The sequence below is a fragment of the Candoia aspera genome, chromosome 2 (genome assembly GCF_035149785.1).
Source record: "Candoia aspera isolate rCanAsp1 chromosome 2, rCanAsp1.hap2, whole genome shotgun sequence".
NCBI classification, from domain to species: Eukaryota; Metazoa; Chordata; class Lepidosauria; order Squamata; family Boidae; genus Candoia; species Candoia aspera.
Genome location: NC_086154.1, coordinates 237,233,089 through 237,248,372, shown reverse-complemented (window position 1 = coordinate 237,248,372; position 15,284 = coordinate 237,233,089). Strand labels below are relative to the sequence as shown.

General features: G+C 42.9%; 1 protein-coding gene across 1 annotated transcript in view; it reads left to right on the top strand.

Annotated features, from left to right (window-relative positions):
• NLN (neurolysin) overlaps positions 1–14,977 on the top strand; it is a 53,907-nt gene extending 38,930 nt beyond the window's left edge. The window contains exons 9-13 of the mRNA XM_063295593.1: positions 8,959–9,160; positions 10,580–10,766; positions 11,566–11,694; positions 12,128–12,264; positions 14,491–14,977. Coding sequence (XP_063151663.1) covers positions 8,959–9,160; positions 10,580–10,766; positions 11,566–11,694; positions 12,128–12,264; positions 14,491–14,622 — 787 coding nt within the window. The 3' untranslated portion in view covers positions 14,623–14,977. The remainder of the gene's footprint in view (positions 1–8,958; positions 9,161–10,579; positions 10,767–11,565; positions 11,695–12,127; positions 12,265–14,490) is intronic.
• The last annotated feature ends 307 nt before the right edge of the window (positions 14,978–15,284 follow it).

The following is a 15,284-nucleotide window of genomic DNA, read 5'->3' as shown; positions in this document are numbered from 1 at the left end:
ACTGAAATATATTTACAGACATTCACTCTATTTTCTTTGTCAAAATAGTTACCTTGGTCTTTAATACATTAATTTTCAGATCCACACTTCTTGCTGCATCATACTGACTTACCTTTGCTTCAGACCATTCACTGAGCATTCCATTTATTCTCACGCTTCCTTTATTTCCATCATATCCCATTCTTATTGCATTAAGCAACCAACCTTTAACTCCGTATTCATACAGAACATTCCATAATTCAAAGAGATTATCATATTTCCTGTAATCAACAAACATGCAGTGAATCTTCTTTCTCACTTTCATACATTTTTAGTGACCTGTTGAACAGCAAAACTCTGGTCTGTACATCCCTTGTTCAGCACAGAGTTGCACTGCACTTCTCAAATTTTGCTTGTCATCTCTCATACCTTTTCAATCAGAATTCTGCCAAACACTTCCCAGGCTGGTTTCAGCTAATCCCTCTGTAGTTCTTGCTGATGGTTGGGTGGCTCCCTCGAGTAGGTGTCGCCATGTTTCTAGCGCCGATTTTACCGCGAAGGCTTCTTTCTCCCAGACGTGCCATCGCCTTTCTGTCTCGGAAAACTTCCTCGACAGGTAGGCGCATGGTTTCAGGAGTCCCGTGGGGTCCTTTTGGAGTAGGATGGCCCCCAGGGAGAAGTCTGAGGCGTCGGCTTGGACCACGAACGGCCGTTCTGGGTCCGGGTGCGCGAGGATTGGCTCCGTGGTGAACAGCGCTTTCAGCTTGTTGAATGCGGTCTGGCACGCAGGAGTCCAATTCAATACTGTGCCCGGGTTCTTGGCGCGTCGGGTGTCCCCCACCCCTTTGGTTTTGAGGAGGTCCGTTAGGGGGAGGGCTATCTCTGCGAACCCCCGGGCGAATGACCTGTAAAAATTCGCGAAGCCGAGGAAGCTCTGGAGTTGGCGTCTGTTGCGGGGGCGCTCCCAGTTTAGCACCACCTCGACTTTTGCGGGGTCCATTTCTATGCCTTCCCCGGAGATTCGGTACCCCAGGTAGTCTAGGCGCGCTTTATGAAATTCGCACTTTGTAGGTTTGGCATAGAGCTGTGCCCTTCTGAGCTTGTCGAGGACTTGCCTGACTAGGGTCACATGTTCCTCGTGCGTTTTAGTGTAGATAAGGACGTCGTCTATGTAGACAAGGACCCCTTTGAACAGGTGTTCATGCAGTACCTCATTGATGAGCTGCATAAACACCCCAGGGGCCCCCGCGAGTCCGAACGGCAGCACTTTGTACTGGAAGGCGCCTAGGGGGCAGTTGAACGCAGTCTTCCATTCGTCCCCCTCCCTGATTCGGATGCGATAGTACGCCTCGCGAAGGTCCAATTTGGAAAAGACTTTGCCCGTGGACAGGTGGGCGAGCATGTCCTTCACCAGGTGTAAGGGGTATTTGTTGGACAGGGAAGCCGCGTTTAGGCCCCGGTAGTCGGTGCAGAGCCGTAGGGTGCCGTCTTTCTTCTCCCGGAATAAGACGGGGGCTCCGACCGGTGAGCATGCTGGCTCTATGAATCCCCTGTCTAGGTTTTTATCGATGAACTCCCGGAGGGTTGCCATCTCCTTCGGGGTCATCGAGTAGATCTTCGGTCTAGGTAAGGGGACGTCGGGCAGCAGGTCGATCCGGCAATCCGTCTTGCGGTGGGGGGGTAGTTGGTCAGCTTCCGCCTCTCCGAAGACCTCGGAGAAGTCGGCGTATTGTTCCGGTAGGTCTGCTATGGTAGTGGCGTTGTCCTGTGTAGTCGCCTCCGCTCGTCCCACAGTGGGGTTGGTTCTGCCCGCTGGAACTGGTGCCCGATACTCGCCGTCGCCAAATGTGAAGGTGCGGGTCTCCCAGTTGATGCGCGGGTTGTTTGTCGCGAGCCATGGCATTTCCAGGACTGCAATGGGCCGTCCGATGTGAGTGACGACGAACGATGTGCGTTCGGTGTGAGTGCCCATTTGCAGGGTGACTGGCTCGGTTTGCATCGTAGCTGGTTTCCCTCCCGCTGTAGAGCCGTCCAGCTGGTGGAATGCCAACGGCGTGGGGAGGGGGAAGCAGCGGAGGTCGAGTTTGGCGACTAAGTCGGGGTGGATGAGGTTTTTTGAGCACCCCGGGTCCACTAGTGCCGCGGCCGTGGTGGCTCCGTTGCCGGCAGAGAGTTTAATTGCCGCCATTATTACGGAGCTTTCGCCGTTCCGTCGAGGTGGTCCGCGCTGTTGTCCCACCGCCTGCCTCGCAACGCGTTTCAGGGCAGGCGGGGAGCTTTTCCCGCCGGCTGGTCTGGGTCTACGTTGTCCTCTTCCCCCCAGTAGGCGTCCCAGCCTTCCTCTGGTGTCGCTGTGGCTACGGTCATTTGGCGGTGAGGGGGCGGCACCGGGTTAGGTGGTTTGGGGCTAATTTTCGGGGTGGGTTTAGGCGCACTGGTCGGCAGTCGGTTGGCGAAGCAATCTGCCGTCTTGTGCCCTAGTTTTCCACACCTCCTGCAGGGCCCCCGATTAAATTTCTTCTTTGGGTATGTGGGGCCGGCCGTCCCCACGTGTGGTGCGGGTACCTTTTTGCAGGTATAGTTCGTGTCTTCCGTGGTTGTCATGAGGAAGGTGCGGTGCGCGTGTTCGGCTTTCCCCGCGAGGTGGATCCACCCGTGTAGCATTTCTGGGTCGTCGCGGTAGAGGGCCCATTGGAGTACGTCGCAATTGAGCCCCCTTTTGAACATTTCCAGCAGGGTGGTCTCGGACCAGTCGCTGACCTTCCCCGCGAGGGCTTTGAACTCAAGGGCGTAGTCTGGGACAGTGCGTGTGCCCTGTTTAAGTCTTTGGAGTGCGCTTTTCGCCCTCACTTTGGCTAGTGGGTCTTCGAAGTAGTTTTTCATCTCATTGATGAAGGCGGGGAAGTTGGCGAGGGCGGGGGAGCTGGACTCGTACAGTTGGACGTACCAGTCCGCCGCCCTGTCTTGTAATTTGATCGCCACGGCGGCGATTTTGTCCGCTTCGGAGTCGTAGGAGTGTCCGTGCCTCCCCATGAACTCCCTGGCGTTCGTTATAAAGAACGACAGTTTCGTGGGGTTCCCATCAAAGAAGATGGGGAAGTCCTTTGGGGCCCGGGCGTTTTGCGCGGCCCTTCCTCTCGCTTCCCGGCCTGTGGTGTCGTCCGCCTGGGCCGTCTGCTGACCTTCATTTGGCCCGTGGGGGTGCGGTGCTTCGCTCGGGGTGTGGGCCTGTGCGGGGACGTCGTTGGGCGGCGCGGGGGGCATGAGCGACTGAAGCATGGTCCGGAGTTCCTCCAGTTGGGTCCGCATGGCCGCGAGTTCAGCTCGTGCTTCCTCGTCCACGGTCCGCGCCTCCGCTGGGGCCGGTTCCGTCGGTGTGTTGGCGGGGGTGGGTTGCCGGCGGGGTTCAATCTCCCTCTGCCGTTGGTCCGCTTCCTCCGCCGTCTGCTGGGTGTCTCCATCGTCCTCCGTGCTGACCGCCGTTGGGCTGTCGCTCCACGCCCGTTGCTGGGGTGCGATGTGGGGCGCGGGGTCCTCCGCTGGTTTCGGAAGGTATGTTGCTCCCTCCCGCGGTCGGGTTGCCTCCGTCGCCATCTCCCCTTGGGGTTGGAGCTGAGGCTCGGGTCGGGTCGGGTGGGCGTCCATGGCTCCGGGAGTCCGCGGTGCCTCTGGCCTCGGTCGGTCCTCCTCTGTTTCTCGCCGTGCGGCTCGCCCTCCTTGTCCGCGTCGCTCCGGCTTCATTTTTCTGGTCTTCTCGCCGTCTATTCCTCCCGCGGCTCGTTGTCGTCCAGTGGGGCTCGGCGAGGCTGAGTTTATGACTCTCAGCTTTATGTCATGCGCTGCCTACCTCTGAATAATGCTCAGACACTGGTTCGGTGGAACAGGCTCTGGTTTATTCACAGCGCAGGTACAGCATCGGAAAAAAGCTGAGAGTGACAGGAGCGCGCCGGTGCGGGGTTTAAATACCCCGCGCCGGTCAGCGCCCCCTCACTCGTGGTCACGTCACCCCCCTTTGTCCAATACGTTGACTTGCCGGTGGGTGAGAGGTTGCGAGGCCCCGCTGGCGTTCTGGGATCGCCCATCATCGGTTTCTCTATTCCTCCGGTGATTGCTGTCAGCTGGGCGATCTCCGTTGTATTAGCGCTAATGGCTTGGGTGTGCTCCGCGATCCGTTTAGCTATTGTTTCTTGACCTTCAGTCGTTGTGAGTTGATGGCTACTTATCTTGAGCCCCTTCCCCTGTTTCCTTGCTATTGTCATGTGTGCCATTGCGCTGATGACTTCAGCTCAACGGCACTCATGACACCAGATCACAGGAAGTAACTATTTCACTCTATTCTATCCTGGTTAGATCTAACTTGGAATACAATGTCCAGTTCTGGGCACCACAGTTCAGAAAGACAGGGACAAATTTTGGTAAGTTCAGGGGGGGCTACTAAGATGATGAGTGGGCTTGAAACCAAGCCCTGCAAGGAACAGTTGAATGATCTCGCTATGTGGTGATCTACAAAAGAGACAACTGAAGTAACATGTCTCTGTTTTCCCACAGGCAGAATCAGAACTAGTGGGTTAAAACTACAGACTAGATGTCAGGAGGAACTTCCAGACTGTACAAGCTATTAGCCAGTGGTACAGGCTACCACATTAACTGCTGAGTTCCCTTGATGTTTAAACAGAGGCTGGATGGTCATTTACCAGAGATGTTCCAGAGGATCTATACTGAGCCTTGATTAGATGATTTCTAAGGTTCCTTCCAACTCTGTGATTGTATATGGCAGAATTTTATCGTTTCTGTCAGACCTGCATTTTAGCTTAAATCTAGATTTGCATTTCTGTGCATGTATTCATTCTCTCCACAACATCAGATTCCCATCATTTAGAAACATTACGTTCTCTCCCTTTCTCCTAGTTGCACAAACATACAACATATCTATTCTCCTTTCTTTGCTGAATTCATGTTCTTTCCCATGTATTCCTTTCACTTTCCAAGTCACAGCCTTTCATATAGCATGGTTATCTCCAGACAGACCCACAGATACTGATTTCCACTGGCCTTGGTGGCTGTGGTCACTTGAAACACAATGCTTTCTAGTGAAAGAAGGAACAAATAGACTAGGTTACCAGACTTAATAATTTCTGTGTACATGCAGCATTCCCTGCTAATGGTATGGAGAGTACTGGTTTATTTTATTACATTTGGCTAATATGCCAGAAGTGCAAGCAAACCTGTTTTACTCCAAGCATGCTCACTCTGTTCTGTGCAAGCTAGGATCTGCCATCTAAGCCAACATACAGTGGCCCGTATCCCACCAAAGAGGAGGTGCTTCAACTGAATTTGTACCCTCATGATACTAATACCAAATACTGAAATCCCAGGCAGATTTAATTTACTTCTTTAAAAAATTAAGGCTGCACTCCTATACATGATTACTTGAGAGTAAGCCCGCTGAAAGTGCAAGTTACCTCTGAGTAAACATAAATGCAATTGCATTGTAGCCTTCATAAGCTTCATCTTTTTAAAAAGGCTTGGTGAAATTGCTTGATAGAGGAAGAGAAGGAGAGAAACCAAAAGGCTGCTATAATTCATGCCATTCCTTGAATACAGTCACCAATTTCACAAAAGGAGTCATTTCCAGAGTGTTATTATAGTTGACATTCATCCATTTAGAAATGGAATATTTTAACACAGCTTTATGCTATATATGCTACTGAAATCTATTCAAGAAAAAGGCTACAGTTAAAGATGATTATAACTGCCAATGAGCATTGCTGAAATTAGGTTGTTTTCATGTTTGCAACTTGCTTTTATGGTATACAATCCAAAAACTAAGGTGTGTTCAAGCCTTTGGAGAAGGAAGCTAAATAGTGTGAGAAAGGGGGATAGCAATGTTGTTTTTGCAAAAAAAAGAGGTTATTTCTACAATAGAAAAGAACTTGCTTTTTCAGTAACTTGCCAACTGAAGCTTGCTTTCTAGTAGCTAGGCTTGCTTGTCAGTATATTGAGGATGTGGGATATGTGGTTAAGGGAAACAGGAGACTTTCTCCATAAGGGCAGGTATAAAGGAAATAAGCTGCCTAACCAATGCTGAAAATATGCTCAAAACCAGTTCTAGCGAACTTTGTGGTCCGACAAGACCCTGACCTACTTACTCCAAGGGGGCTAGCTGCCTTATAAGGAAAAGAATAAATAGGGAACTGGGGGAGGTAAAAAGTGAGGAATGGGAGATATAAACAAAGGCGGGACTTCCTGCAAAATCTAAGGCATCTCGGATAGGATGTGAACTCCTAAGTACCTATCCAATGGGGAACAGGAGGAGGGATTTCACCGGCCGGGGTAGGGAATAAAACTGCATGCTTTGTGTGAAGGGGTGTGCCTATTTCGGCTAGGCACCCGTCCTTGCAAGAACGTTAATAAAACCTTTTTGCTGCTTCTCAAGACTGTCAAATTTATTCCGTGAGTACGATTCTCACAATAGGCACTCAGGCAAGTGTCATATCTGAATCTCCTCAAGCAACCCCACTGGCTGAGGGACCTGTTTTGTTGCTTATTCTTTCCCCATTATGAAAACAAATAAGTGAGGAGTGAAAAAGAAAAGATCAAGAGACCTAACTTGCCTTGAGTACCGTCCATATATCTAAATTAAGACAATCCAAATCATTTTAGTTTTTTCTGTTGAGTGCATTATTCCTGTGGGAATAATACTTTTGTTGATTGAGGGCTGCATGCTAGTGAGTGCTTCATTTAATAGTGGTGTGCAAAATGTTTCACTTCAAGCTTGAAAGACTCATTTCAGATTCAGAGTGCTGAGTTCAGAGTTTGAAATGGCTCTTGCAACTATTCTAGATGGGTCCCAAATTAAAAAAACAAAAACAAAAACAACCTTGAAACACTTTTGGTATGAGTGGAAATGGTATTAGAACATTTGTGGTAAGACTGGAACAGTTGCTTCTGGATTTTGCACAACCTTACTCTTGAGCCATTCATTTGCTCCCCCTGGCTCCTTCCCTCCATCTCTTTCTCTTCCACCATCCACCTCATTCTCTCTCCCTCTTTCGCTTTACTCAGTTGCTTGTTGAAGCTCTAAACTGACTGCATCTGAATTTTTGAAAGACTGCTAGTTGCCCATCCTGATGTTTCAAGTTTATTTTCCATTCAGTAAAATTATATAAACATGTTTACTTGGAGTTTAGTGGGACTTTCTCTGAATTAAATGTGCACTGGATTGCAGCATTCAGCAAAAGAACTAGGAAGATCTAATAGTATTATGTGTATCTACAAGGCATATATTAATAAGAAATCCCTAATTTTAAATAATACACTTGTGCATATTTGAAAACTATTGGAAATGCTTTGGACCTCATGCAAGCACAGCAGCACTCGGCCATTTTTCTGGCTTCTGCATGAGCTGAAAAAAGATGCTGCTGCTTTAAGAAGCTGCATCTTCTTTCAGACTCATATGGAAGTCTGAAAAACAATAGACTGTTTTATTGACTATCAATAAAGATACATGTGAGATGCAAAACACTTCTTCTGGATCATATACATCCCTATCAAATATTCTTAAAGGAGAAGGATGGCTACCTTTCAGTTTAGAAGAAAAATGTAAAATTATAATTTGGTAATTGGAAGCAAATTTCTTAGGCTTCTGTGGGTTCTCATCTCCTCTTTTCAGCCTTTCTCCTTCAGCTGGTTCTTTTTTTACCTACCATATTTTAATAGGTTCATAGTGGGTAATTATGAATAGTTCTAATTTCCATGCCCTGTTTTTTTTTTTTAAACTGCTTTAACTTTACTTTGCTAATATAGATCACATGGCAATTTATGGTTAGAAAACCTAAGTGATTGAGAAGGAAATCTGCAGTACTTTCTTTTTCTTTCTGCACTGATAGCTTTGCTCTTGTTTAATGAAAGTTAGTGGGACAGTTCATGCTTGACCAGGTAGAAAACAAATTCATCCACATTTTTTGAAAGGCATTTAACTCTTCCCTGAAAGAGATTTTAAAAAGAGATTATGCTTTCAGAGGCAGTAGACAGAAGGTAAAAGGATTCTATAATTAAGCTCCAGAAAGGATGGTGTGGGATAATATAACTTTTCTATGGATTCAACTTGGTTCAATGCATTGTTGGCTGAGGAATTCTGGGAGTTCAAGTCCACACATCTTAAAGTTGCCAAGTTTGAAAAACACTAGTTTAATGCAATTGTGATAGTCAAAAATATTGTGAGATGGAGTGATACCATTACTGTCCTTACTTCACAGTTCCAAAGGCTTGCTAGAAGGAAAAGCTAATGCTTCAAGCAAGAGGGTAACTCTTGTATAATTGCTATGACTTAATATAGCTTACAGCTGAACCATCTCACAAAAGCATCCAGTTTTTTTTTCTCTCTCAAGAAGAGTTGTACTGAATTTTTGAAAAGGAAACTCTTTAGTATTAAGATTTTTTAAAAGATACAATATATACATCTGACTATTATGATGATAGAACCAGAAAAGCAAGGTTGTTAGGAACTTTAGACAAATGTATTGTTCCTGATTATTCCAGAAAAGGATGAGTCTTTTATATATATAAAAAATTCCCTTCTCACCTCTATGGGTGATATGTGTCTTCCTCAACCTCGGGTCCTCTACCAGAGGCCTGGGAGTTTGAGGGTTCTGCACAGCATCTTAGCTGTTCCTAGCGCTGCTGTCTTCTGAAAAGAGAGCTCTGATGTTTTTCCTGGGATCTGTTGGAGCCACTCTCCCAGCTTAGGAGTCACAGCCTCGAGTGCTCCTACCACCACTGGGACCATTTTGGCCTTCACTTTCCACAACCTCTCTAGTTCCTCTTTTAGGCCCTGGTACTTCTCCAAGACAGAGTATCTCTTATCTCTCTCAAGACTAGACAGATAGATAATCAGTAAGAAGTGCCAAACAATTCACTTTCTTTCTTCGTGATGTTTTTCTAAAATATGGTTTTGCTCTAATTTATTTTATTACTCAGAGAAGGGAAGTATGGGCATGCTGCATGCTTTGGTCTCCAGCCTGGCTGCCTTCTTTCTGATGGCAGCAGAATGATGTCAGTAGCAGCTCTAGTAACCAATTTCACAAAGCCAACCCTGGATCGCCCATCACTGCTGCAGCATAATGAGGTGAAAACTTACTTCCATGAGTTTGGGCATGTAATGCACCAGATATGTGCTCAGGTGAGTAGTTGCCTTATTCTGAAGTTCTTCTGTTATGGTTATGTGGCTTCTGTGCTTAAAGGAAACAAGTGATGAAGAATTGCATGGCAAATTTCTTCATTTGAAATATAATTAAAATAGGTCCTTTAACCCCGATTTCATAAAAGTTTGCTAGAGACTTTAGCAAAGACACTAACTGAATTTACACATTGTGGTGAGCTATAGTTTGCTTAACAATGTTTACTGAATCCATCATTTGCTCAGTTCTTGCAAGCTAAGCTGTAAACTTGGGTTCCTCAACTGTGGTGGTCCCCAATGTGCTAAGCCACAAGCAAACATTATAATTTAATTTGTGAACCTACGTACTGTTACTTGGGAGATTAAACCTGCTTGCACATTTGCTTACTGTATTCAGCCATTCAGAGTCAGTCCCGTTTGTGCAGTACTTGTAGAGTCCAGTCTTGATCCTGATTCATTAATATTTTAGAATGTTAAACTGGACCAGCTTGAATATTGTCTAAATAGTCTGGTTTGGGCTTGTGAATTGGCTCACATAGCCAATGTGCATTGAACAGAATTGTCCAGTCAGTTCCCAGAAAGTAAGTAGTGATTGAGCAATTTTGGTTCATACATGTGAGTCACAGGTCACGGACACAACATGTTTAGGAATGTGCTCCAAAGGGGTTGTCAGAAGTTTTAGAAGTTTAAACAGATGCCTTAAACATAATATATGTCATCCACTTTGCTGCTTCAGCCCATTTAAAACTTTACCATGTCCCCCAGATGGCTGACATTATTGTCCCCATCCATTCTGAGGACTGCCAAAAGGATGCTGGTGGGCTACATGGTAGTCCCCAGGCTACACATTTTGTGGCTGATACAGAATATATTCATCTCATCTCATTCATTCCAAATGACTTCAGGTGAGTTACAGAGGGTTAAGAAAATTACAATAGAAAATAATATATCTATAAAAATACACTGCACTGGGGACAAGTAACTCTCATGACACAATCTAAAACAAGTCCATGCAACATTCTGAGGGAAGAACCAGGTTTTCAAGGCTTTCTTAAAGGGTGGCAAGACTGGGGCCATCTGTATCTCAAGGGGATGCTGTTCCATAGGGCAGGCATGGTATCAGAGAAGGCACGTCTCCTGACTCCCATGAGATGGCATTGTTTAACTGATGGGGGACTGGACAGTGCTGACCCACTGTGGAACAGGCAGCGACAATAGAATGCGGATGGCTCTGCAAATATCTAAGCTCTGTAAATTTGCTATATCTCTTTTCAGGAATTGCCTGAACCATTCCAAAATACTGAAACTTTGGGAAAGAGCATTGAATGTTTATTTTTCAAGCTATGCTACAATTCAAAGTTTTCTCATTTACATTTGCTGGTATATATTTTTATTGTTTATATTTGTTGTCATCTTTCATAGACTGATTTTGCTAGGTTTAGTGGAACTAATGTGGAAACAGATTTTGTAGAAGTACCTTCACAAATGTTTGAAAACTGGGTTTGGGAAAAAGAACCCCTACAACAAATGTCCAGACACTATAAAGATGGAAGTCGGGTCCCTGATGATCTCCTTGAGAAGCTGGTTGCTTCTAGGCTAGCCAACACAGGTATTTTCCTGATTTTTAGTTAATTTGATTTTGATAGGTTTAAGAAAGAATTGTTGATGTAATTTGAGTCAAGCAAAATAATAAAGAATATATTTGTAAGATTTATTAAAAATCTGACATTAAAAAAATTAAGGAAAGCATCCCCTCCCATAAAGGAAAAAAGATTGAAGCCCACTTGGAGAAAATACCAGCAATTTGTATGCAGTTTGTTTACTAGTATTTAAATGAGTTTATTTGTAAAGGAAATCTAAGAAACCTGTCCTGAATCATCTAAAGATTAAATCTCCCTCAAGCTGAAGTCAACTTGGATATTTCTATGTTGCTTCTTTGGTAGCAATATGGAAGTAGTTTGCCGTTCCTTAATTTTTTTCTTCCCAGGCTAGTGTATATCTTGGATTTTCCTGGTGGTCTCCCATCCAAATACTAACCCAGTCCAGGCTAGCTTAGCTTTTTAAAGACCAGTCAAGATTAGTTAACTGCATGCTGTCATCTGTTGTGACTTGCATTATACTGAGATAGTAAAACAGGTTAATGAGTACTGAGCTCAACACTGAATCCCAAAGAAATGTTTAACTTGGAATCATAGAAAGCTATACTGAAACAGAACTTTGTTTCACCTACTTCAGAATGATCAAAGATAACTAGTAGCACTTCTGATAGCACTTCTCCTGGGCTACAGGCAAGATTCTCTGCTAACCTTACCTTGAGATGCTAGATATTGAACCCAGACCAGTTCTCATGGGTACAGCTATATAAACAAAGCCTGCAGATAGTCCTTTTTGTGTTCTTATTTATCTAGGTCTTCTGACTCTTCGTCAGATTGTTTTGAGCAAGGTTGATCAGTCTCTTCATACACAATCTTCTGCTGATCCTGCTGAAGAATATGCCAAATTCTGTGAAGAAATTTTGGGCGTACCTGCAACCCCTGGTATGGAAATTCAAAACTTTTATTTATCTGTTGTCAGTATTTTATCAAGAGGGGTGTGTGTGTGTGTATGTGTGAATAAATACATAGTGGCATTCTTTTTTAAAAATAAGAACGCTTATAAAATATTTTAGATTGAGATTTCAGATGAAAGTGTTTAAGCTTAAGGCATATTTGGATTCAGTTCAATGAGCTTCAAGCCACAGATCACAGAGGGGACTATATTTCTGTTTAAGCAGAACAGATCCAAATTAATGTGGCTGCCTTTCAGCATATTAGTAGCAGAAGTACATGGCATTCTCATCAATACCTATACTGATTCTAGCCAGTCTGGAACATACTAAGCACTTCAGTGAAGTAATCAAACATCTTCAGATTGTTCTCTGATGTTTTGTTTATTTTACATAAGCTATACAGAATTATTACTTCTTTTAAGGTACAAATATGCCAGCTACCTTTGGTCATTTGGCAAGTGGATATGATGGCCAGTATTATGGGTACCTGTGGAGTGAAGTGTTCTCTGTGGATATTTTTTACAGTTGCTTTAAATGTGAAGGGATAATGAATCCCAAGGTAAGGAAACTTGTTTTATTCTTTGTTATCTTTTCCCCCCCACCTGTTCCTACTAAGTATAGGAGGACAATAGAATAGCAGAAAGGAATTAACAAAACTTATTTTGTCCATCTTCAAAGTTGAATCTGGCTTGTTCAATATAAAATAGCTAAAGCAAATCTTGGCATTTTTATTATATGTAAATGCAGCCATGCATTTTTCTGCTATGTTTGTGCCACTAGGCTTGCTTTTATAACAAATAGTAAAATTTATATTGAGATACTTTAATATTTGATGAAAATGTAATATGCTTTACTATTTATGTTGCTTTAATTGTGAGAGCTGCTCAGTCCCGATGAAGTAATTTGTTAAATATTTATCTATAGTTCCTGTAAGGCCTTAGTAATACTAATAAAATGTCTTTATTAGACTTTTAGCTTCTTTAAAAACCAAGTATGTACAATACCAAATGGAAAATAATTGAAACAGGGCTTAAATTTTTAGATGAACAGACAGATGAGAAAGAGAAAATGTTGAAGAAAAATAATGGAGATAAAAATAGACAGATCTCAAAAGATTTCTTGAAGAGCAGGAAGGACTGGGTCCTACTAATATATGAGGCAGTCAGTGAATTCTAGTACTGCCAGAAAAACAGATGGTGTCATGGAGAATTAGATCTAATTTTTGATTTAGCTAAACGATTGATACCAGAGGAAGTCTGCGCTTACAAATAGTATGTGGAGATAAACAAGGAGCATTAGTGTGCAAGCACTTAAAAGAAAACCATAAGGGTTAAAAATAATTTAATGAATTATGAATGCTATCAAACAAACAAAACAAGGAGTAACAAGGTCATATTTATGAGTAAAACTATACAGCTAGTTTTCAAAAAGCCTTAGTATCAACGATATATTGGAAAACCAGTAAAAGGGCTCTTACGATAATCTCATGACTTACTTCATGCCCAGCTGTCTTCATGCAGCTTGAGTATTCATTTTTCCAATTACGTGGAACCTTATCTCTATCAGCAATAGATGCCTTTAGGAATGTTCAGGACTGACGTGAAAATTCTCTGTAAAAGTAGGTTAGTCCGCAGAGGAAGGTAGATAATAGCAAAATACTGGGTGAAAGCAATGCCCAAGGTTTGGGTGAATGGAAGAATGCTTTCAGATATGTATATAGAATGTGGAATGATACAGGGAATGCAATGGAGAAAAAAACTATGGACAAATTATCAAGAAAAAAACAAAACCCCTTAGCTTCCCTATGATGCCCCTTTTCATGAAAGACTATCATAGAGTTACTGGGTAGCAAAGCCCAGCTCTTGAATCCGTGAGTTAGTATGGTTGTCTACACTAATAAGTCTATATCTTAGCTACTGATACTTCAACATAGGTAATCATGCTAATGTGTGGGTTTCTGGGGTGGATTCAACCACGTGCCCAGCATCAAGGACAGGGCCAGGTACATGTAATCTTGTAATGCTTTGTTCTTGCACATAACATGTCAGGGTTAAAACATTCAGCTGGCAAAAATGGAAAAATCTACTCTGCCAACAGCAGATAATAATCTGCCTGTGGTGAAGCAGGGCCTGGTCTATGAAATTTTATACTACAATCAATCTGTTAGTTTTTAAGGTACCATAGATGGTTTTGTTTTTGTTTTTTATTACAACAATCCATGACTATGAAAACATGCTAAAAGAAAACAACCTTATGAAAGGATTATAGAAACACAAAGCATACTCCCATAATTGTGCAACAGAGAACCCTGTGGAAGTAGAGGCAGGGATGGACTGACTGACTGCCAGGTAAATGTTTATAATAAGCGGTCAGAATTGATATCTGCACACTGTAAACTCTGCTAAGAGCAGATTACCATTATAAAGTTTGGCCACAAAATGAGACTTTGATTTTAAAAAAAAATCATGTGTTCCTCAGGCAGCCCATTGATCTTCTTTGTCAGTACAAGATGTTTTTAAAAGACTTTCTTGTCACATGGAAACTTATGAGCATGGGAGACTTCATCACATCCATGTCAGTCACATTGTGGAATGATATTATGGATTGCAGTGGAAAAAACAGCTTGTGGCAACACAAATATAATCATGTCTGCTACAATCCAGAGCTACGAACCGTTTCCATGCTGGGCAGGTTTCCTTTTTTTTTTTTTTTTTTTTTTTGTGCATTTAGAAAGTTCATATAAACATGAAATGTTAACCTACTCATTTTATTTTTATTGTTTTAGGCTGGAATGAAATACAAAAATCTTATCTTGAAGCCTGGAGGCTCATTAGATGGGATGGACATGCTCCAAAATTTTTTAGGTCGTAAGCCAAACCAAAAAGCATTTTTATTGAGTAAAGGATTATGTACTTAGTAAAACCATGAGTTCTTTGGCATCAGATGTCACCTAGAAGACCGTCTTAAAATACTATCATGAAAAGTTAAAAAAACACAAGACACTTTGCTAGGGAAGGTCTACTTGGGAGTTTTAAATGTTTTTATTACAAGGTTTCAAAATTATAATTCTCATTTTCATTTCAAAATTCATACAGAATCATGGTGTGGTATTTTTTTACTTGTTAGCAAATTATTTGTACATTGTACTGAATCATAAGAAAATGGTTGTAATTTTACAGGGTAGGTGTGTTAAATAGAAGAGCCATAACATTAAGCTTTTTGTAAATTTTTAGATTTGAATAATAAAATAATCACTACATTTCAGCAAATTATATCAACACATTTTTATCCTCTTTTTGAACTCTACTGAGCTTTACCCCATTGTCCTGAAGGACTTATCAAATCCTGACGTACTTGATTATTTTCATGGAACAGTAGACACAGGGGCTCAGATTCACAGAAAAGACTCTCAAAATTATGTCATCAGAAATACAGAATCCAAGGATATTGCTCTAAAGCAAAGGTGGTAGGAGGAGAAATGGAGGATGCTTTTTCAAGAGTTGAAACTGGGTTCAGTTTCCAAGCCTGGGATATTTTCCTTTCACACACTGCTATTACAATGTAAAGAAATTCCTTTTT